This window comes from Mus musculus, chromosome 8 (assembly GCF_000001635.26).
Source record: "Mus musculus strain C57BL/6J chromosome 8, GRCm38.p6 C57BL/6J".
Classification (NCBI taxonomy): domain Eukaryota; kingdom Metazoa; phylum Chordata; class Mammalia; order Rodentia; family Muridae; genus Mus; species Mus musculus.
Window position 1 is genome coordinate 33,223,550 of NC_000074.6, and position 22,435 is coordinate 33,245,984.

Sequence of the window (22,435 nt, forward strand, 5' to 3'; positions counted from 1 at the left end):
CTGGGACGGGCGGAAGCACAGAGCCGCTGAGGCAGCAGCCTGGGCGGGCCTCAGACAACCGGCCACCATCCGGACCAGAGGACAGGTGTCCGCCTGGCTTGGGAGACGGCCTCAGCCTCAGCAGCAGCGGTCGCCATCTTGGTTCCGGGACTCAGCAGAACTTAGGAAATTAGTCTGAACAGGTTAGAGGGTGCGCCAGAGAACCGGACAGCTTCTGGGACGGGCAGAAGCACAGAGCCGCTGAGGCAGCAGCCTGGGCGGGCCGCAGACAACCGGCCACCATCCGGACCAGAGGACAGGTGTCCGCCTGGCTCGGGAGACGGCCTCAGCCTCAGGAGCAGCGGTCACCATCTTGGTTCCAGGACTCCCTGGAACTTAGGATTTTAGTCTGCACAGGTGAGAGTCTGCACCACAGAAGCTGACAGCTTCTGGGAACTGCCAAAGCAACACAGCTTCTGAGAGAGGCCCTGTTTTGGGCCTTCTTCTTCGACCAGGAGGAGGTCCAAAAACAAGATATCTGCGCACCTTCCCTGTAAGAGAGCTTGCCAGCAGAGAGTGCTCTGAGCACTGAAACTCAGAGGAGAGAATCTGTCTCCCAGGTCTGCTGAGAGACGGTAACAGAATCACCAGAAGAACAATCTCTAAACAGAGTCAACTATAACTACTAACTCCAGAGATTACCAGATGGTGAAAGGTAAACGTAGGAATCCTACTAACAGGAACCAAGACTACTCACCATCATCAGAACCCAGCACTCCCACTTCGCCCAGTCCAGGGCACCCCAACACACCCGAAAACCTAGACCTAGATTTAAAAGCATATCTCATGATGATGGTAGAGGACATCAAGAAGGACTTTAATAAATCACTTAAAGAAATACAGGAGAACACTGCTAAAGAGTTACAAGTCCTTAAAGAAAAACAGGAAAACACAATCAAACAGGTAGAAGTCCTTACAGAAAAAGAGGAAAAAACATACAAACAGGTGATGGAAATGAACAAAACCATACTAGACCTAAAAAGGGAAGTAGAAACAATAAAGAAAACTCAAAGTGAGGCAACACTGGAGATAGAAACCCTAGGAAAGAAATCTGGAACCATAGATTTGAGCATCAGCAACAGAATACAAGAGATGGAAGAGAGAATCTCAGGTGCAGAAGCTTCCATAGAGAACATCGGCACAACAATCAAAGAAAATGGAAAATGCAAAAAGATCCTAACTCAAAATATCCAGGAAATCCAGGACACAATGAGAAGACCAAACCTACGGATAATAGGAGTGGATGAGAATGAAGATTTTCAACTCAAAGGACCAGCAAACACCTTCAACAAAATTATTGAAGAAAACTTCCCAAATATAAAGAAAGAGATACCTATGAACATACAAGAAGCCTACAGAACTCCAAATAGACTGGACCAGAAAAGAAATTCCTCCTGACACATAATAATCAGAACAACAAATGCACTAAATAAAGATAGAATACTAAAAGCGGTAAGGGAAAAAGGTCAAGTAACATACAAAGGCAAGCCTATCAGAATTACACCAGATTTTTCACCAGAGACTATGAAAGCCAGAAGAGCCTGGACAGATGTTATACAGACACTAAGAGAACACAAATTCCAGCCCAGGATACTATACCCAGCCAAACTCTCAATTACCATAGATGGAGAAACCAAAGTATTCCACGACAAAACCAAATTCTCACATTATCTCTCCACGAATCCAGCCCTTCAAAGGTTAATAACAGAAAAAAACCAATACAAGAACGGGAACAATGCCCTAGAAAAAACAAGAAGGTAATCCCTCAACAAACCTAAAAGAAGACAGCCACAAGAACAGAATGCCAACTTTAACAACAAAAATAACAGGAAGCAACAATTACTTTTCCTTAATATCTCTTAACATCAATGGTCTCAACTCCCCAATAAAAAGACATAGACTAACAAACTGGCTACACAAACAAGACCCAACATTTTGCTGTTTACAGGAGACACATCTCAGAGAAAAAGATAGACACTACCTCAGAATAAAAGGCTGGAAAACAATTTTCCAAGCAAATGGTATGAAGAAACAAGCTGGAGTAGCCATCCTAATATCTGATAAGATTGACTTCCAACCCAAAGTCATCAAAAAAGACAAGGAGGGGCACTTTGTTCTCATCAAAGGTAAAATCCTCCAAGAGGAACTCTCAATTCTGAATATCTATGCGCCAAATACAAGGGCAGCCACATTCATTAAAGAAACTTTAGTAAAGCTCAAAGCACACATTGCACCTCACACAATAATAGTGGGAAACTTCAACACACCACTTTCACCAATGGACAGATCATGGAAACAGAAACTAAACAGGGACACACTGAAACTAACAGAAGTGATGAAACAAATGGATCTGACAGATATCTACAGAACATTTTATCCTAAAACAGAAGGATATACCTTCTTCTCAGCACCTCATGGTACCTTCTCCAAAATTTACCACATAATAGGTCACAAAACAGGCCTCAACAGATTCAAAAATATTGAAATTGTCCCATGTATCCTATCAGACCACCATGGCCTAAGACTGATCTTCAATAACAACATAAATAATGGAAAGCCAACATTCACGTGGAAACTGAATAACACTCTTCTCAATGATACCTTGGTCAAGGAAGGAATAAAGAAAGAAATTAAAGACTTTTTAGAGTTTAATGAAAATGAAGCCACAACGTACCCAAACCTTTGGGACACAATGAAAGCATTTCTAAGAGGGAAACTCATAGCTCTGAGTGCCTCCATGAAGAAACGGGAGAGAGCACATACTAGCAGCTTGACAACACATCTAAAAGCTCTAGAAAAAAAGGAAGCAAATTCACCCAAGAGGAGTAGACGGCAGGAAATAATCAAACTCAGGGGTGAAATCAACCAAGTGGAAACAAGAAGAACTATTCAAAGAATTAACCAAACGAGGAGTTGGTTCTTTGACAAAATCAACAAGATAGATAAACCCTTAGCTAGACTCACTAGAGGGCACAGAGACAAAATCCTAATTAACAAAATCAGAACTGAAAAGGGAGACATAACAACAGATCCTGAAGAAATCCAAAACACCATCAGATCCTTCTACAAAAGGCTATACTCAACAAAACTGGAAAACCTGGAAAAAATGGACAAATTTCTGGACAGATACCAGGTACCAAAGTTGAATCAGGATCAAGTTGACCTTCTAAACAGTCCCATATCCCCTAAAGAAATAGAAGCAGTTATAAATAGTCTCCCAGCCAAAAAAAGCCCAGGACCAGACGGGTTTAGTGCAGAGTTCTATCAGACCTTCAAAGAAGATCTAATTCCAGTTCTGCACAAACTTTTTCACAAGATAGAAGTAGAAAGTACTCTACCCAACTCATTTTATGAAGCCACTATTACTCTGATACCTAAACCACAGAAAGATCCAACAAAGATAGAGAACTTCAGACCAATTTCTCTTATGAATATCGATGCAAAAATCCTCAATAAAATTCTCGCTAACCGAATCCAAGAACACATTAAAGCAATCATCCATCCTGACCAAGTAGGTTTTATTCCAGGAATGCAGGGATGGTTTAATATACGAAAATCCATCAATGTAATCCACTATATAAACAAACTCAAAGACAAAAACCACATGATCATCTCGTTGGATGCAGAAAAAGCATTTGACAAGATCCAACACCCATTCATGATAAAAGTTCTGGAAAGATCAGGAATTCAAGGCCCATACCTAAACATGATAAAAGCAATCTACAGCAAACCAGTAGCCAACATCAAAGTAAATGGAGAGAAGCTGGAAGCAATCCCACTAAAATCAGGGACTAGACAAGGCTGCCCACTTTCTCCCTACCTTTTCAACATAGTACTTGAAGTATTAGCCAGAGCAATTCGACAACAAAAGGAGATCAAGGGGATACAAATTGGAAAGGAGGAAGTCAAAATATCACTTTTTGCAGATGATATGATAGTATATATAAGTGACCCTAAAAATTCCACCAGAGAACTCCTAAACCTGATAAACAGCTTCGGTGAAGTAGCTGGATATAAAATTAACTCAAACAAGTCAATGGCCTTTCTCTACACAAAGAATAAACAGGCTGAGAAAGAAATTAGGGAAACAACACCCTTCTCAATAGTCACAAATAATATAAAATATCTCGGAGTGACTCTAACTAAGGAAGTGAAAGATCTGTATGATAAAAACTTCAAGTCTCTGAAGAAAGAAATTAAAGAAGATCTCAGAAGATGGAAAGATCTCCCATGCTCATGGATTGGCAGGATCAACATTGTAAAAATGGCTATCTTGCCAAAAGCAATCTACAGATTCAATGCAATCCCCATCAAAATTCCAACTCAATTCTTCAACGAATTAGAAGGAGCAATTTGCAAATTCATCTGGAATAACAAAAAACCTAGGATAGCAAAAACTCTTCTCAAGGATAAAAGAACCTCTGGTGGAATCACCATGCCTGACCTAAAGCTTTACTACAGAGCAATTGTGGTAAAAACTGCATGGTACTGGTATAGAGACAGACAAGTAGACCAATGGAATAGAATTGAAGACCCAGAAATGAACCCACACACCTATGGTCACTTGATCTTCGACAAGGGAGCTAAAACCATCCAGTGGAAGAAAGACAGCATTTTCAACAATTGGTGCTGGCACAACTGGTTGTTATTATGTAGAAGAATGCGAATCGATCCATACTTATCTCCTTGTACTAAGGTCAAATCTAAATGGATCAAAGAACTTCACATAAAACCAGAGACACTGAAACTTATAGAGGAGAAAGTGGGGAAAAGCCTTGAAGATATGGGCACAGGGGAAAAATTCCTGAACAGAACAGCAATGGCTTGTGCTGTAAGATCGAGAATTGACAAATGGGACCTAATGAAACTCCAAAGTTTCTGCAAGGCAAAAGACACCGTCAATAAGACAAAGAGACCACCAACAGATTGGGAAAGGATCTTTACCTATCCTAAATCAGATAGGGGACTAATATCCAACATATATAAAGAACTCAAGAAGGTGGACTTCAGAAAATCAAACAACCCCATTAAAAAATGGGGCTCAGAACTGAACAAAGAATTGTCACCTGAGGAATACCGAATGGCAGAGAAGCACCTGAAAAAATGTTCAACATCCTTAATCATCAGGGAAATGCAAATCAAAACAACCCTGAGATTCCACCTCACACCAGTCAGAATGTCTAAGATCAAAAATTCAGGTGACAGCAGATGCTGGCGAGGATGTGGAGAAAGAGGAACACTCCTCCATTGTTGGTGGGATTGCAGGCTTGTACAACCACTCTGGAAATCCGTCTGGCGGTTCCTCAGAAAATTGGACATAGTATTACCGGAGGATCCAGCAATACCTCTCCTGGGCATATATCCAGAAGATGCCCCAACTGGTAAGAAGGACACATGCTCCACTATGTTCATAGCAGCCTTAATTATAATAGCCAGAAGCTGGAAAGAACCCAGATGCCCCTCAACAGAGGAATGGATACAGAAAATGTGGTACATCTACACAATGGAGTACTACTCAGCTATTAAAAAGAATGAATTTATGAAATTCCTAGCCAAATGGATGGACCTGGAGGGCATCATCCTGAGTGAGGTAACACATTCACAAAGGAACTCACACAATATGTACTCACTGATAAGTGGATATTAGCCCAAAACCTAGGATACCCAAGATATAAGATACAATTTCCTAAACACATGAAACTCAAGAAAAATGAAGACTGAAGTGTGGACACTCTGCCCCTCCTTAGAAGTGGGAACAAAACACCCTTGGAAGGAGTTACAGAGACAAAGTTTGGAGCTGAGATGAAAGGATGGACCATGTAGAGACTGCCTTATCCAGGGATCCACCCCATAATCAGCATCCAAACGCTGACACCATTGCATACACTAGCAAGATTTTATCGAAAGGACCCAGATGTAGCTGTCTCTTGTGAGACTATGCCGGGGCCTAGCAAACACAGAAGTGGATGCCCACAGTCAGCTAATGGATGGATCACAGGGCTCCCAATGGAGGAGCCAGAGAAAGTACCCAAGGAGCTAAAGGGATCTGCAACCCTATAGGTGGATCAACATTATGAACTAACCAGTACCCCGGAGCTCTTGACTCTAGCTGCATATGTATCAAAAGATGGCCTAGTCGGCCATCACTGGAAAGAGAGGCTCATTGGACACACAAACTTTATATGCCCCAGAACAGGGGAACGCCAGGGCCAAAAAGGGGGAGTGGGCGGGTAGGGGAGTGGGGGTGGGTGGGTATGGGGGACTTTTGGTATAGCATTGGAAATGTAAATGAGCTAAATACCTAATAAAAAATGGAAAGAAAAAAAAGGTAGATCATTACAAGGCAAGGCTATTTAGAGTATTAAAATATCAATAAGATAATTCCTGTTCAAAATGTCTGTAGTGGGTTTCCTTTCTCTCATGATACTCTCATGATAAACTTGAATCCTCATATACTTGGAGTGGCTTCCTGGTCTTTTGTATACCAAAGATCAGGAAGCCACTACAAGAAGTTTTAGCAATAAAGATGACAGAATGATGCCTGAAAAAAAAAAAAAAAAAAAAAAAAGAGTCCCAAGGAAGTGCAAAGTCACAAGAGTCGCAAGGAATACCTGGTAATTGTGCAGGTTTCTAAGAGCCCCAACAATAGCACATTTGCATAGTGGGTTCCAGCAATGGTCAAGGTGACTTTCTTTGAATGAACACTCTTTGAACCCAGGAAGCAGGTGGGTGGAGGAATGTCACTATCTGTTTTATGATTAGCATACCTTGGAGCAATGAGTCACAGAGGTCACATTCCCAAGCCTAGGCCTAAAGGCCTAGAATTTTGTTTTTACTTTGTTATACTTTCAAAAACAGACATAAATCCCTCCTCCTCTGTTAAATTTATTTTCAAGTGGGATATATCAAACATAAACATAGTAAGCACAAGTTCTAGTACATCGGAAGTGGGATGCACTGTTTGGTAAATTGGAGCAGTTAAAAGAGACTGTATAGTGCACTCCCGATGTTAAGCAAACCAGTAAAGATGTTGTGGCAGTACCTGGGATTAAAGTCACAGCTTTAGTTTACTAGGCAATGCTGGGATGGGGGCCATAGTCTTTAGTTGCTGGGGCCATCTCGGCTGTTCTTTCTTGGTTCTCTCTTGGGGTAAGTGGAAGGGGAAGAGCATCAGTGGGGGCAAGACTTGGTCTTGTGAGATATTTAGGGTTGCCTTTTCTATAATAAAATGCTTGCTAGTCTTAGGTCTGAGTTCCTTGGCAATGGTAGCTGACCTGCCTCAGAGGCCAGAAACTGCACTCTCTGGTGTTTAGCACCTCAACATGAAACAGCAGGGAGTTAAATAAAAGGATTTATTGCTGGTGTGCTTTTCTCTAGTGAATGAGCCAGAAGCCTCTCCGGCTATGCTGGTTAACTCTTTGCGAACCAGAGAGGAAGGAAAGGAAAAGAATTAAGATGCTTTATATAGGCAAATATGCACAGACTCGTGAACATTCAAGCATTCATACACCCATACTGTGCCTGGGGCTGACCGTCTGTCACAATCAACTCCACAAGTATTCATGCATGCTTACACATATACATATACCTACACACAAACATGTAGACAAACAGACACACACATTTGGGTGGGTGGATGGATGGATGGATGTGACAGTTTTTGCATGGCCTTGCTTTATCATAGTACACACCTGTGACTTTATCTTTGGACCTAAATGTTTTTCCTTGGACACGAAATTGTCCCAAGTCCGTTTCTTTTTTTAGTGTGATTTTGGAAGCTCACTGTATTTCTTATTATGCAGCCTTTACTTACTATTCTGAGGAGTGGGTACATTCTATTCTTGATTTTAACTTTATTACATCTTTCTAGCAACTAAGACCATCTCAAGGGCTGGAGAGATGGCTCAGCGGTTAAGAGCACTGACTGCTCTTCCGAAGGTCCTGAGTTCAGTTCCTGGCAACCATATGGTGGCTCACAACCATCTTTAACAAGATCTGGCACCCTCTTCTGGAGTGTCTGGAGACAGCTACAGTGTACTTACATATAATAAATAAATAGATCTTTAAAAAAAAAAAGACCATCTCTAAAAACTTTCTTCCTAAAATTATTTGGATTACATCAGGAATTCTAAAGAATCATTATTTTTTTGTCTATATAGCATCACTACAAGATAGCATATCTTCATAGGTCTGCAAAAACCTGCTCAAACTGGTGGGCCAATACCTAGTAATTGTTATATATTTGGTAATAACAAAAAAGCATATTAATAGCAGGAATTGTTCCTCAGCCTATCCTAGAGAAGCAAATCCACCATAGATTGACAGTCTATGGCAGAACCATCTCAGGAAGATCGACTACTAGTTTCCAGCTTCTCCTAAATGGCTCTTGGCATTTAGTATACAGGGCAGTGCTGGGGTGGGAGTGCACTCGGTGAGCCCCCTGCCTCTGAGCTACCCCAGCCCTTCCATTGAACAGGAGGGAAAGACTGAGGACTTTGCCATGGTTAACAGAGAGTCTTGTAAGAGAAAAGAAGAGCTAATGAGGACATCATGCCATCTTGAGCATCTTTAAGGACACAGAAAGATGGAATAAGGCTTAAACAAACAGGCAGATCCCGCGAGGCCTCAGCCTCGGCTGTACTGCAGGAGTTTCATTTTAAGACCATTCAGTCCTGGGCATGGGCACATCTGTAATCCCCAAGCCCAGGTCACAAGTCTAAAGCAAGCCTAGAGACCACATAATGAAAGTCTCGATGACAGAAACAAAACAAAACAAAAAGCAAAAAGTCAAAGCAATGCTGTTCCAGTTAGTAGGAAAAAATTATGTACTACCCGACAATATGCAGTCAGCTAAAGAATTCATAGTATACCCATATAACAAATAACATACTCTGATAGCTTTCAAAACATTATGTTGCAAGGCCCTTCACATTCTTAAAAATATAGGGTCCTAAAGAACTTTTTATTAATTCGGTTTACATCCATCAACATTTATCATTTTAGAAATTAAAAGTGAGAATTTTCAACTTTGATGAAATATTTTTAATTTTTTGAGAATTTCATACATGAGTGTTTAATTTACAACGTTCCAAACCTCTCCCTACCCTACCTCCAAGTACCCCTATGTATCCCCCTCACTCTCTATCAAATTAATGCTGAGGTTTTAAATATATATGTGTATGTGTGTATGTATGTATGTATGTATGTATGTATGTATGTATGTATGTTCAGGGCTGACCACTTTGAGTTGGACCCTAGAAAAGACTCAATCGCCCTCTCTCAGCAGCCATTGACCGCCTATAGCTCTTCATCTAGGGGTAGGCCCTTCTGAGATCTCCTCCCTCAGTGTTGGCATGTAAAACTGGTGATGGCATTATGCTGGTCTTGTCTAGGTGACTGCATCATTGAGATCTCATGAGTGTAGCTTCCATGGCATCTATAGAGGTCACTATCTCACAGCTGAAACCCTGGTTCTCTGGCTCTTACAATCTTTCTGTTCCCTCTCCCACAATGCTCCTTGAGCCATGCATGTAAGGGCAGTGTTGTAGATGCTTTGATGGATTTGGGGCAACCGTGGTCAGTTCTCTGCATTTTGAGCAGCTGGGGATTTCTGTAATGGTCTCTGTCTGCAACAAGAAGATGCTCAGTTGATGAGGGGTGAGAGCTGCACTTCTTTGAACACCAAGATAAATGTTTAGAATGAAGTTAGAAATTACACTGGCTTAGGAAAGTAGCAGCAACGGTTTCTCCTCTAGGGCCCATGAGCTCACTGGCCATGGGTAGTTGCCTGGGTTTATAATATTGGGTATGGATTCCCTAAACCAAGTGGGTTGTAAGGCCAATTCGACAGCTGCTAGTTACCCCTAAGATGTGGTCACCATTGTACCTTGAGATATCTTGCCATATTGATCACAGCCATGGCTCACAGGTTTTATAGCTGGACAGGACTGACTGCTTTTCTTTCTTGACAGCTTGCACACCACCTTCCAGTACTATGAGTACCAGTCCTCAGGGAGAAGCTTCCAAGTCGGTTCCAGGAGGTGTTTCTCCAAATTGTGTCCCTGAAGTATGCAGTGTGTTCAGCAACTGGGTCGTACCTTCAAGTTCTCAGAGGCAACCAACGGTGACGGCAGTAGCTTAGCCTATATTGTCTGGGGAGTCTCTTGGACTTCCCTGACCAACAACTTGAAGGGAGGGTTTTTCTGCTTAGCACTGGGGATTTTGTTAGTAGTCTATTGTTCCTAAGGGGAGCATTATCACCTGAGGTAGCATAACTTTATTTAAACACACACACACACACACACACACACACACACACAAGCTTCAAGCCAAACAAGGCTACAGTGAGACCCTGTCTGAAGAAATCTAACCAAACCAAGCCCCCAGATCCCCCCCCCACCCGGTGTGTGTGTGTGTGTGTGTGTATGTACGTATGTATGTATTTTTAAGTAAACATAAAGACATAATTAATGTTTCCCTCTGGCTTTTCAAACATCTTCAGAGTTAGTTATCCCTCTGCCTTTCCTCTCTGTGATGCTTTCTTGTCCCTCTATGGTTTAAGCGCCTGCCTTGCTTTTCCCACTTCCTGTCTTTTTTTATTATTTTATTTTATTTTATTTTTTTATGTGTTCACTTTCCATCCTGCTCACTGCCCCCTCCCTTCATAGCACCCCTGTCATTTGACTCCCCTACCCCAACTCCTTCAGTGTCACCTGGTTGCTTTCTACTTTCTGGTCTGTGGTTACTCAGTATATGTGCAGTTACACAGATATATAATCATATCTGAGGCTTTTTTCAAAGATTTATTGATTCATTTAAAAATGGCTGCAGTAAACCAATTACAATTTAGCACAAATATTGTTCGTTTTAAAATCACATTTACATTAAAAAAAAAAGACAAGGATGGCCCCATTTCATTTCTGTAAATGTTCTCGTTGTGTGGATGAGTTCAGGAGAAGAAGAGCCTGGAGTCTGGTCTACTGTATTCAGTCTGTGTGTGTGTGTGTGTGTGTGTGTGTGTGTGTGTGTGTGTGTGCTATATTAGGAAAAGCTATTTGAAAATAGCTTTTCAAATAATGGTAGAGAATCTTTGAAACTTTAAATCTTTGAAATGAAAACTGTAGCTGTTGCTTCGTGATTATTTTCAGTGTGTATCTGAAGGGACGGCCATGGGCTCTTCCTTGACTACATTACTATATATGCTATATTATAACGTGTCTTAGTTGTCCATTAAACACTGATTTCTTGGGTCACTTAGATGTTCCAGATACAGATGAAACTTTAGATAGTATCAAAAATAATGTGTTTATTTTATTCATCTCATTAGAAAAGCCCTCAGGTCAAGGAAAGCTACCCAGGTGCCCAGTGAAGGACACCTGTTCACCAGAATTGTAATTTTTGCTAGAAATCTCAATTTTATTACTGGCAATAATTATTGGTAAGTCATTTTCCTTAAAGCAACAGGCTAACTTCATTGAATCTTGAGAAAATGTCTGCCAAATAACCAAGTCTAAAAAACCAAGCATACTTTTTGCCCCCAAGCTTTGTTTTTCAATTCCACGAAGGAAAGAAAACCCAGTTCAACTCATAAGTCAAAACAATGAAGCAGACGTTTTCCTGCAGCAGGCCACCGCAATCAGCAGGGACCCGAGCGCTGTAGTGCTGCCACTGCCACAGAGAATACCACCTCATGCATTGTAGAAACAGTTTAAGGCACAGAGAAATAGAAGCAACTGGAGATTATGCGTGATATACGGAAAGCTACCTTCTGGTAATAGAAAGCAGAAAAATGAGAATGTGGGAGTTTCTATGTTTTAATTATAGTTTGAATGTCTTATAATAAGATTCAAATTAAGAAAATGAATACGAGGGAGTCTGGCTGATTGAAAAAGGAAATGGCTTTGATTCTTTCCTAATGGAACTCTGAGTGACTTTTTTTTAACTTCTCTGAATTCAGGGGTATTTTTTCCTACATTAATAACAGTCCATTTCTATTTACAAAAAAAAAAAAAGTTAATCCAAGGCTTTGAATATATTTAGCTATATGGTAAACTGCTTATAAATTTATATAACAATAGTTTACCAAGAACAGAGTTGAATTTTCAGTTTTTTAATTCTTTGTGAAACATAAGACATTAAAAATTGGCATCTTCAAATATTGAAGGCACTCACAACAATTTAAAAAATGAAAATTTAGTATATTTACTATTCAGTACAAAGAACACTTTTGATTGAGAAATAATAAAGACTGTGCAGAAAATGCATAGAATTTAGTTGTTTCTGTAACTGGAGTCCTTGTCCGCTTTCCCTTTTTAAATGGAAGCTGATGTCTCCCTGGCTGGGCTGGTGCACTGATACTGTCATACAGGCATCTGCATAAGAAAGCAAAGACCGGCTGTATCTTCATATCTGTCCCTATGCAACTACTGATCTGTTCTATATGTCAAAGCGACACAGCCTCCATTTCCAACACACACTGCTGCAAGAAGAGAAAGACTGCAACCTGACAGTGACACGGGTTCGGAAGGCAATCGGAAAGGAAGCCGACTTCACAGTCTATGCTGCACTCCGGGTCTCAGAAGGTTCAGATACTGTAGCTCAACTGCCAACGGGCAATTAAAGACTCTATGGCTCGACGTTTAGGTGAGCTTCACTTTGGACTTTAAATAATTTTGAGGTTAAAATATTTCTTTTCATTCTTTATAGGAATGAAGATGTAGGACACACAAACTGTTCCATCGTTGTCATCTTAACTAAAGAGACCTTTCTTTTTGGTCTTGGCCATTGATGATGAGCTGCCGGTATCAGCTGAGGGCACATTTCCTTTGGCAAACCACTCGGGTAATTTTCTCTTTGACTCTGAAGATGATGCCTATAGAAAACAGAGATGAAAGAAATACTTATACAATGGAAAAAGCACAGGAGCTGTAAAAACAACGCAGACATCCTGAATAACTATTCTCCCCAACCAAATAAAATGAAATAGAAATATTTATAGAACTCACTTTGAGGTGAAAATCTAATAAATAAAAGAAAAAAATACTATATCATTTTCTTAAGCGTTGGCTTATCATTACCCTCCAGTTTAAAGATAATTTGATATCATTATTATTAGAGTGGTGTGTGTGTGTGTAGTATGAGATATATACTACAGTGCCTATGTGGAGGTCAGAGACATCTTTCAAGGGTCTTTTCTCTCCTTGCTAGCATGGTGCAGGAGAATATTTCTTATTGCTTCTTCCATGTTGTGTACTCAAAGCTAGATAACCTACAAACTTCAAAATATGCTTGGACATTGTAAACAGTATACATCCTTAGGAGCTGGAGAGATGGGTCAGTGATTGTCTTAGTCAGGGTTTCTATTCCTGCACAAACATCATGACCAAGAAGCAAGTTGGGGAGGAAAGGGTTTATTTGGCTTACACTTCCATACTGCTGTTCATCACCAAGGAAGTCAGGACTGGAACTCAAGCAGGTCAGAAAGCAGGAGCCGATGCAGAGGCCATGGAGGGATGTTCTTTACTGGCTTGCCTCCCCCGGCTTGCTCAGCCTGCTCTCTTATAAAACCAAGACTACCAGCCCAGAGATGGTCCCACCCACAAGGGGCCTTTCCCCCTTGATCACTAATTGAGAAAATGCCTTACAGTTGGATCTCATGGAGGCATTTCCTCAACTGAAGCTCCTTTCTTTGTGATAACTCCAGCTGTGTCAAGTTGACACAAAACTAGCCAGTACAATTGACCCCTTGTCAACTTGACACACAAACACATCACTAGTAAGCCTCAACCCTTAATTTCTTATTCATCCCCAAGATCTAAACAACTTTAAAAGTCCCACAGTCTTTACATATTAAAAGTCAATCCCTTTAAAATGTCCAGTATCTTCTAAAATCCAAAGTCTTTTTACAATTAAAAATCTCTTAACTGTGGGCTCCACTAAAATAGTTTCTTCCTTCAAGAGGGAAAATATCAGAGCACAGTCACAATCAAAAGCAAAAGTCAATCTCTAACCATCCAATGTCTGGGATCCAACTCACAATCTTCTGGGCTCCTCCAAGGGCTTGAGTCACTTCTCCAGCCATGCCCTTTGTAGCACACACGTCATCCTCTAGGCTCCAGATGCCTGGACTCCACTGCTGCTGCTGCTCTTGGTGGTCATCTCATGGTACTGGCATCTCCAAAACACTGCATGACCCCTTCAGTCCTGGGCCGTCAATTGCAACTGAGGCTGCACCTTCACCAATGCCTTCCATGGCCTCTCACAGTGCCAAGCCTCAGCTGCTCTGCGTGACCCCTTCATGCCTTCAAAACCAGTACCACCTGGGTGACCCTTACACATTACCAAGTCCCACTGCAGCAGGAGTACAACCTTGGCTATCTCTGGAACACAGCGTCTTTGTGCTTTCAGAAAACATTTCCCAGAAGATGTCACCTCAATGATACTGGTCTCTTCTTAATCACCGCTAATTTCTTAGCTCCAGCTAACCAGCATCAATAGTCCCAGTAATGCAAAGTTTTTGCTTTGGTAGTTCTGGTATCTTGTTAATCACAGCTGATTCTTCAGCCCCAGCTAACCAGAACTACAGAATCTTCACAATCAAAACAGCAATGGCCCTGAAAAGAGTCTTTAATTTTCCCTCTGAAATTTCACAAACCAGACCTGCATCTTCTGCAGTGTTCTCAATATTATCTTCCAAGCTCCTACACAATATCCGACAGAGCTCTTAACAACGGATGGATCTTCAAGCCCAAAGTTCCAAAGTCCTTCCACAGTCCTCCCCAAAACATGGTCAGGTTGTCACAGGAATACCCCACTCTGCTGGTACCAATTTGTCTTAGTCAGGGTTTCTATTCCTGCACAAACATCATGACCAAGAAGCAAGTTGGGGAGGAAAGGGTTTATTTGGCTTACACTTCCATACTGCTGTTCATCACCAAGGAAGTCAGGACTGGAACTCAAGCAGGTCAGAAAGCAGGAGCCGATGCAGAGGCCATGGAGGGATGTTCTTTACTGGCTTGCCTCCCCTGGCTTGCTCAGCCTGCTCTCTTATAAAACCAAGACTACCAGCCCAGAGATGGTCCCACCCACAAGGGGCCTTTCCCCCTTGATCACTAATTGAGAAAATGCCTTACAGTTGGATCTCATGGAGGCATTTCCTCAACTGAAGCTCCTTTCTTTGTGATAACTCCAGCTGTGTCAAGTTGACACAAAACTAGCCAGTACAGTGATTAAAGTGCTTGCTAAGAAGGCAAGAGAACCAGAGTGGCTTCCCCAGAACCTACATAAACACTGCATGGACACGGTGGGTCACCTGTAACTCCAGCCTCAGAAGGCAAACACAGGGATCCCCAGAGCAAGCAGGCCAGCCACACGAGCTGACCTGGTGAGCTATACGTTAGACTGAGTCCTTGCCTCAAAGAGTAAGATGGGAGAGTTGTTCTTGACATCAACAAACCTCTACATACACGTGCATGTATATGCATGCATACCACACCATACCATACACCATACCATACACCATACCATACCATACACGTGCATGTATATGCATGCATACCACATATTCATACACATAAAACATCTTGATTTATTCCTATAATCATTGATTTGTAGCTAGTAACACTTAGCCCTGGAAGTCTTACATTCCAGGAAGATGGGAGTCCAACTCAAGACCCAGCTATACCACTCTTGGGTATATACCCAATGGACACTTCACCCCATCACAGAGACACTTGCTCAACCATGTCCACTGCTGCTCTAGTCCTAACAGCCAGAGAGGTTGGAAACCACCTAGATGTTCCTCAACAGAAGAATGGAGAAAGAAGATATGGTACAGTTGCACAATGGAGTACTACTCAGTCATTGTGGGAGTAACCAGCCAATATCTGATTTGACTCAATACCCACTTCACAAGACGAAGCTTATACCCAACATTGTTTGGGGAGCCATGGACCTGAGATTAGATAGCCCAGGGACCTAGGGTAAAAGTAAATACTACAGTTCTTTTTTTATAGTAGCATATGACTCCTCATGATTTTCTGCTATACTCATAGATCAGTGCCTTCCTCACCCATCACCAGAGAAGCTTCCTCCTGCAGCAGAAGGAAGCAAATTCAAAGACCTACGCCAGACATAATGCAAAGAGCATTGGGGTACAGTCCATATGTTTCCACATTTTAAACACTACCCAGAACAGCATTATAAGCAATCACATGGAGTCAATAAGGCCACCCTGAGACATGCCTAGTGCTGCAAGGGCAGGAAAACCAATTTTACATGGAAATGAACAACAGATGCGGGGCATCTCGGACAGCAGACTGGCATAATAGCAGAGAATACACTTTCCTGTATTTACAGGAAGGAAAAACAAGTTTGAAAGTCTTAGGTGCTCAGAATTATTTACTGAAATAGGAAGTCCGGCTTTCTACAGAAGCTAAATCTCATTAATTCTACCTAAAAATACACACTTGCTAATATCCCTTTTACAGCTAACAAATTATGAAAAATCTCAACATTCCCAAATAATTAAGTTACTAGGTTATCTGAAACACAAGATAATACACAAAGCTAACTAAAGTAAAGAATATTAAAAGGCCAGTTCAGTTTTTTAAAAAGAGAATATTGAGACGAGTAAGGGGTTGGAACCCCTCTAGTGATCACTGAAGTGCTAAAGCACAGGGGCTCATCTCTAGCACTGTGTTAGCCACCACAAGCTACCACATCAAGCTTGCCGTGAGAGAACTAAGATAATTTTAGTGAGTTATTAAAAGCTCATCAATTCCTATCAGAGAGTCATGTGACCCTGGAGGCATTAGAAGTCAAACCTGCACATTTATAGAATGATTCTTCTCTGCCTACTATAGGTCACATGATTAAAAACAGTGATATCCAAAGCATTATTAATATCATCTGAAATAACACTGAATGCTTATTTTGTCTAATTATGGAAAAGACTCCCTATGTTATGCCCATAACATAAGCCATACGTAGAGGGCAATCTGTATATCAGGGCATGAGAACGAAGGAAGGATCAACCAGTGGGAGGCACTGATAATCAGATTTGTCTTTACTTCCACTAACCACATACATTGCCATGATACACAAAGCGAACTCCATTAACCACATCTGGAATAAAGTGTATTTCTCCAGCACAAAGTCAATACAGGTAAAATCCAAGCTGGTATTCTATATAGTAAATTATACTTCTTTTCTTGTCTTTGTTAAAACAGCTTTTCTGACATCATGCTTGAAAAGCAAAAGAATAGTACACGCAGATTTATATAGGACAGCAGATCAACATGTGCCCACTGGGCACCCAAAGTGCACATGTGACACTTCGCAAGCATGCATGCAGTCGATACCTTGGTCTCGGTGACCGCCTCTTTGCTCTCCTTACAGCTCTCACAACTCTCTGCAGAGCTGGGGAAACGCCTCTTCCTGCTGGAATCACAAGGAGGCTGGGTTCTGCTGTCGGAACCACTCTGAAGAATCTCAATCGCCATGTGGATGAGGTACGTGTCTAAGTTTTCAGGAACTAACATTCTGATGAGTTTAACTTTATACATATCTGTAAGAGATAAGAAAACCAAGATAAATAAAAGGTAAGCAGAATATTATAGAAAATATCAGGTGAAAATTTTAAAATACTATATTTGAAGGAAGAAGATTGTGTGCCCCCCCATTCCTGTTTTTCAAATGGTAACATCCCTAAGAGAAAATGGGGTAAAATTAATAGGGAAAATTCTTTAATGTTTCTTTTGTTCCCAGAGAATAACAAGAATCACAAATAGATCCTCTTTTAAAGGAAACTATACTTCAGTTTCCAAATATTGGTCACCAATTAATTTTTTTAAAAAATAAAAATTTATCCTTGGGGCTGGAGAGATAGTTAAGAGCTCACATTGCTTTTACAAGGGATCCAAGTTTAGTTCCCATATCAAGAAGTTCACAACCATCTGGAATTCTAGCTCCAGGGTATCTGATGCCCCCTTCTGGCCTCTGTAGAGACCCACATTTGTGTTTTTGCACACATACAGAGACACACACATGCAAATAAATTTGTTCTTTTTAAAAAAGTTCTATTTTTTTTTCTTTTCGGAGGCGGGTTGCTGAGACAAGGGTTTCTCTGTGTAGCTCTGGCTGTCCTGGAGCTCGCTTTTTAGACCAGGCTATCCTCAAACTCACAGAGAGCTACCTGCCTCTGCCTCCCAAGTGCTGGGATTAAAGTTGTGCGCCACCACCACCTGGCTTAAAAACAGCTCTTAAAATAGAAGTGATGGATACTTACAAATAAGATCCTAAGACAATTAAATCAATAATATATACCATAACAGACCACATCAGTTACTTAAAATGCTCATTGTAAGGTGAATTTTCTGGGAGAATATGTTCATCACAACATTGATTTTGTGAAAAGGTGAAGACGGAAAGTGCCCAAAGTAAATGCTGCTGAATCCACAGGACAGGATGCTCTGTGGCAGAGTCCAACCAGAGCCTTGCCTTCAGAAGGACGGGGCCTGCACGCTTAATGCCAACACAACTCCCTCACGGCTTCTGCACACAGTGCAGTGTCTCCTACAGATAAGCCACACTCTTCCTTGAAGCACATCCTTTCTTCAGCATCCTCATCCTTAGTGTTGAGTACAACAGAGCTAAGCAACCAGAATGCGCTTATTCTTGTCCTCACTGGGGTTAGAAAGCTCACCAAGCAGTGCTCAGAAGCCAAGGGATGTTCTAATGACATCTTGAAAACATGAATTTAAATCGTTGGTATTTTCAGGCCGAGAGCCTCTTTTTTCCCAAAGACTATGGGTTGGTACTCAGGCGCTCATCCAAAATGGGAAAAAAATGCTAACAGAAGTAGTACAGTTGGCTACCTACACATGTTCCAGGTTTAAAATGTAAGACTGGCGCCAAGCAAAGTCTTAGAAAGAACTTTGTACTAGATACGCACTAAAAAATCATCAACCAGATTATCATATCAGCCCAAATAAAATTGTTCTGGGCCAATGCACTGTTCTAATTATCGCAGAAATCACACAACTCTTACTGCCCTGATGAGCCCTCTGCTCCGGGCATGTAGCAGGCTGAAATTTGAGTACCCACTGTCTTCACTTTTTCTTTAGAATAATGTTCTAAGGAACATTATCTTACATTTGTATCTCTGGACTGCTGAAAGTGGGGTTGGTGGTCCATAGGTTAGATACACTGTAGCTTGATGCATTGTGATAAATTATCTCTAAACTGTTCTGTATCCAATACTATAACCATTAACCTATCACATCCTACTGAATATCTAAAGTTAAGTAATTCAAGTATTAAATTTAAAAACTGATATTATACCAGTCTATTTTGTCCACCTTCAAGGCTTATAAAAGCTAATTATGGGTCACAATTTTTGATGTTACTATTTTGACATTTTTTTTTGACAGTGCCTCAAGTAGCCCAAGTTGGCCTTGAAATCACTATGTAGATAATAAAGACGATGATAATAAATGCTCTTGGCTTCATTTCCCAAGCACACACTGGCATACTGGCTAAAGTATTTCTGATTAAACTTTAGCATTAGAAGACATGTTATAGACACAAAACATCTGACTTAGGCTTAACACAGAAAAAATGGAAAAGAGCTTGTTAAGAACTTTAGGTTAATTGAGTATTGAAATGATAATATTTTAGTATATAGAACACATTAAACTGTTATGAAAAGTAATTGTATCTATATAGTTTTTTTAGTGTAGATGTTAGAAAATTAAGGTGTCTGTGTGGTTAATGTTGTATTTCTATTGGCTAGTGCTATTTTAGAAAAATCTCAGCACTATCTTAAAATCACCGAGACTACAATTTTACAAGTAAGTCACTTGTAGTTTAAGAGCTACTTATTTCTACTCCACTGTCCCGTGTGAGTCAGTACTAAACATCCTCTGGAAAGTGAAATGACAGCACTGGCTTGTCCTCCTTAGGTGCCCTAAAAGGGATCATGTTACCCCTGTGTTGAAGGTCCCTCAGAAGGCACCCTTAATTTTCCAGTTCCATGCACATAAAGAATAGGAGAAATTATTCAGAGTATTATCTAGGTACCTCATTAAATATCTTACTTAACTTATTAAGCCTAGTTAAGGATACCCAATGTAGTAAAAGAAGTTTTAAATTATATAAAGATAGAAAAACTAACAAAAACCCCAAAATTATAAAATCATAAAGTTACAGAGTGAAAAATCTAGAGTAATAAGATGTACGAGAGTAAGAGTTCAACTCACAGTTACTCAATTTTTGAAGAGTTAATATAACATTATGATATATTTAATATTATATTATAAAATACAAACTATTATATCATAAAATTATATTGTTATAAAAATACAAAATAAATTTCAATTTGGAATTGTGCAAAATTTATATCTCAAACAAACTTCATTAAAATATTGAATTATGTAACAGGGCTATAGCTAAATAAAAATAATGTCCAGATATTAATGTAGTATATATATTTTCATTCCTTACGTTAACTTATAATGTAGTTTTCTCTAGTAAGATCATACATAGTGCCTTATCAAAGAAAGCCAAGAACCCAAACCTCAAGTCTCACATCCACACATTACAGCTTACAGACTTTGAGTGCATTATAAAGAAACAAGAGTTAAGACTTCAGGACTGCCATATCCTCTGCCTCTACTGGGACTTGAAGCAGGCTACAGAAATCTACTTCTGAATCCTATGTACTCAACCTAGGCGCAGGATATTTTAGAAGAGCAAGACATGTGCTTCATAAGCATGGTTTAAAACACCATCTCTGTTGTGTGCTATTGCAATTCAGTACCCGTCTGAGTAAGGTTTACTCAATGCAGCAGACTGTAGATGGTGGTATCCTCCTAGTGACTTAGTCACTCGCTATTATGAAGACTTTATCTGATGTTTGGTAAATCATGCTATCTAATTATGAACTTTTAAAAAATATTTCTAAACCATGTGTGGTTGTATGTGGTTTTATAATTCCTTAGTTTAAAAGGTATCACATCAGCTATACTATACACATGTACACAGAGAACACCAAATGGATTCAGTAGATTTTGAATCTGTGGTGTGTGTGTGTGTGTGTGTGTGTGTGTGTGTGTGTGTATGTGTAGTGTATGGGGGTGGTGTGTCTCTGTGGGGTGGTGGTGGAGTATATGTGTGTGTGTCTGTGGTGTGTTGGGGAAGGGTGGTGAGCTGTGCAGACAGCCTGGTCCCCAGTTGAGCACAGTTCTTGAACCCCAGTGACCTGGTGGGCAGTGACTTCTGCCTGCATGGGATGGCAGGTGTTTGGCCATGCCCTTGAGCCCTGGCTCCTGTCATAGCTACAGTCTCCCACAGCACCCCACCCCCACCCCAGAAGTATGTGGCCATCAGTCATGTAGGAGCAGCACCAAGCCCTCCTACATGCAAATAAGGTTTCCCCAAAGCTCTCAGACTAAGCCAATGAGAAGTATCTGTTGTCAGACCCTTACCCACCCCAAAACTGTATATAAGAATCCTATCTGGATGGATTAAAGGTGTGCAAGAACTACTCTGTCATCCAAGAGCTTCTGTTCTAAGAGCTGTAATACTTGGGAAGAAATCTGCTCCCCTGAAACACTGCCTGAAGCTCCAGAGCACTCCTCACTGGCTAGTCGGCCTCTCAGCCTCTCATCGGCCCAGCCAGACCAGACTCAGTGCAGGGCAGTGCGGAGGTAGAGGCAACTGCAGCAGTGAAGCTGTGAAAGTGACTTCCCCTCCCTGCTCACACTCACTTCCCTTTGCTGTAACTCTCACACCAGGCCAGGCCATAGATCTCCATGGAAAGCCTCTGGTACATAGGCCCACACGTGTGTGCGTGCGTGTGTGTGGGGGGGGGGAGTCATGAATTTGAGTGGCAATGAATGGATCTGGGTGTGAGAGGAGAAATGATGCACATAGTACTTGTATATATTCTCAAAAACAAAAACTTGATTTAAAATTAATTAACATCAGAAATCAAAATCACTAAGCTCAGACTATAGAGGGCACAAGTTATGGCAGACAATATTTAAAGACATTAGAAAACAATAAAGAAATAAAATTATCTTAGTCAAACAAGACTTAACAAACCTGAATCTTAATAAAATTATGTTACATTTTATTGTTAATAACTTTTAAGTTTAATTTTAAGATAAATTTTAAGTTACTTTTATTTTGATAACTTTTAAGTTAATTTATTTGGCAGTATGACTTAAAATGGCAATGTAAAAGTTAAAACTTGCTAAGTCATCAATCTTACAAATGATACTAAAACTATTTTTAAAACTCTCTAGGCCCCAAGCCCTGTGGAAAACAGGGTAGGAGTGGAAGTAAGTGTTTCTATTTCTGCTTCTTAACCAAAAGTTCTATAACTTTAAAAATC

At 40.6% G+C, this 22,435-nt stretch overlaps 1 protein-coding gene across 5 annotated transcripts in view; it reads right to left on the reverse strand.

Annotated features, from left to right (window-relative positions):
* Positions 1–10,822: 10,822 nt before the first annotated feature.
* Positions 10,823–22,435, reverse strand: part of Wrn (Werner syndrome RecQ like helicase) — a 151,172-nt gene continuing 139,559 nt past the window's right edge. For 3 of the 5 annotated variants that reach the window (XM_006509093.4, XM_006509091.4, XM_017312662.2), the window contains 2 exons: positions 17,400–17,605; positions 10,823–12,910 (listed from right to left, as the gene is read on the reverse strand). In XM_006509093.4, coding sequence (XP_006509156.1) covers positions 12,788–12,910; positions 17,400–17,605 — 329 coding nt within the window. In that variant the 3' untranslated portion in view covers positions 10,823–12,787. The remainder of the gene's footprint in view (positions 12,911–17,399; positions 17,606–22,435) is intronic. The other 2 variants (NM_001122822.1, NM_011721.4) reach the window with 1 other exon arrangement.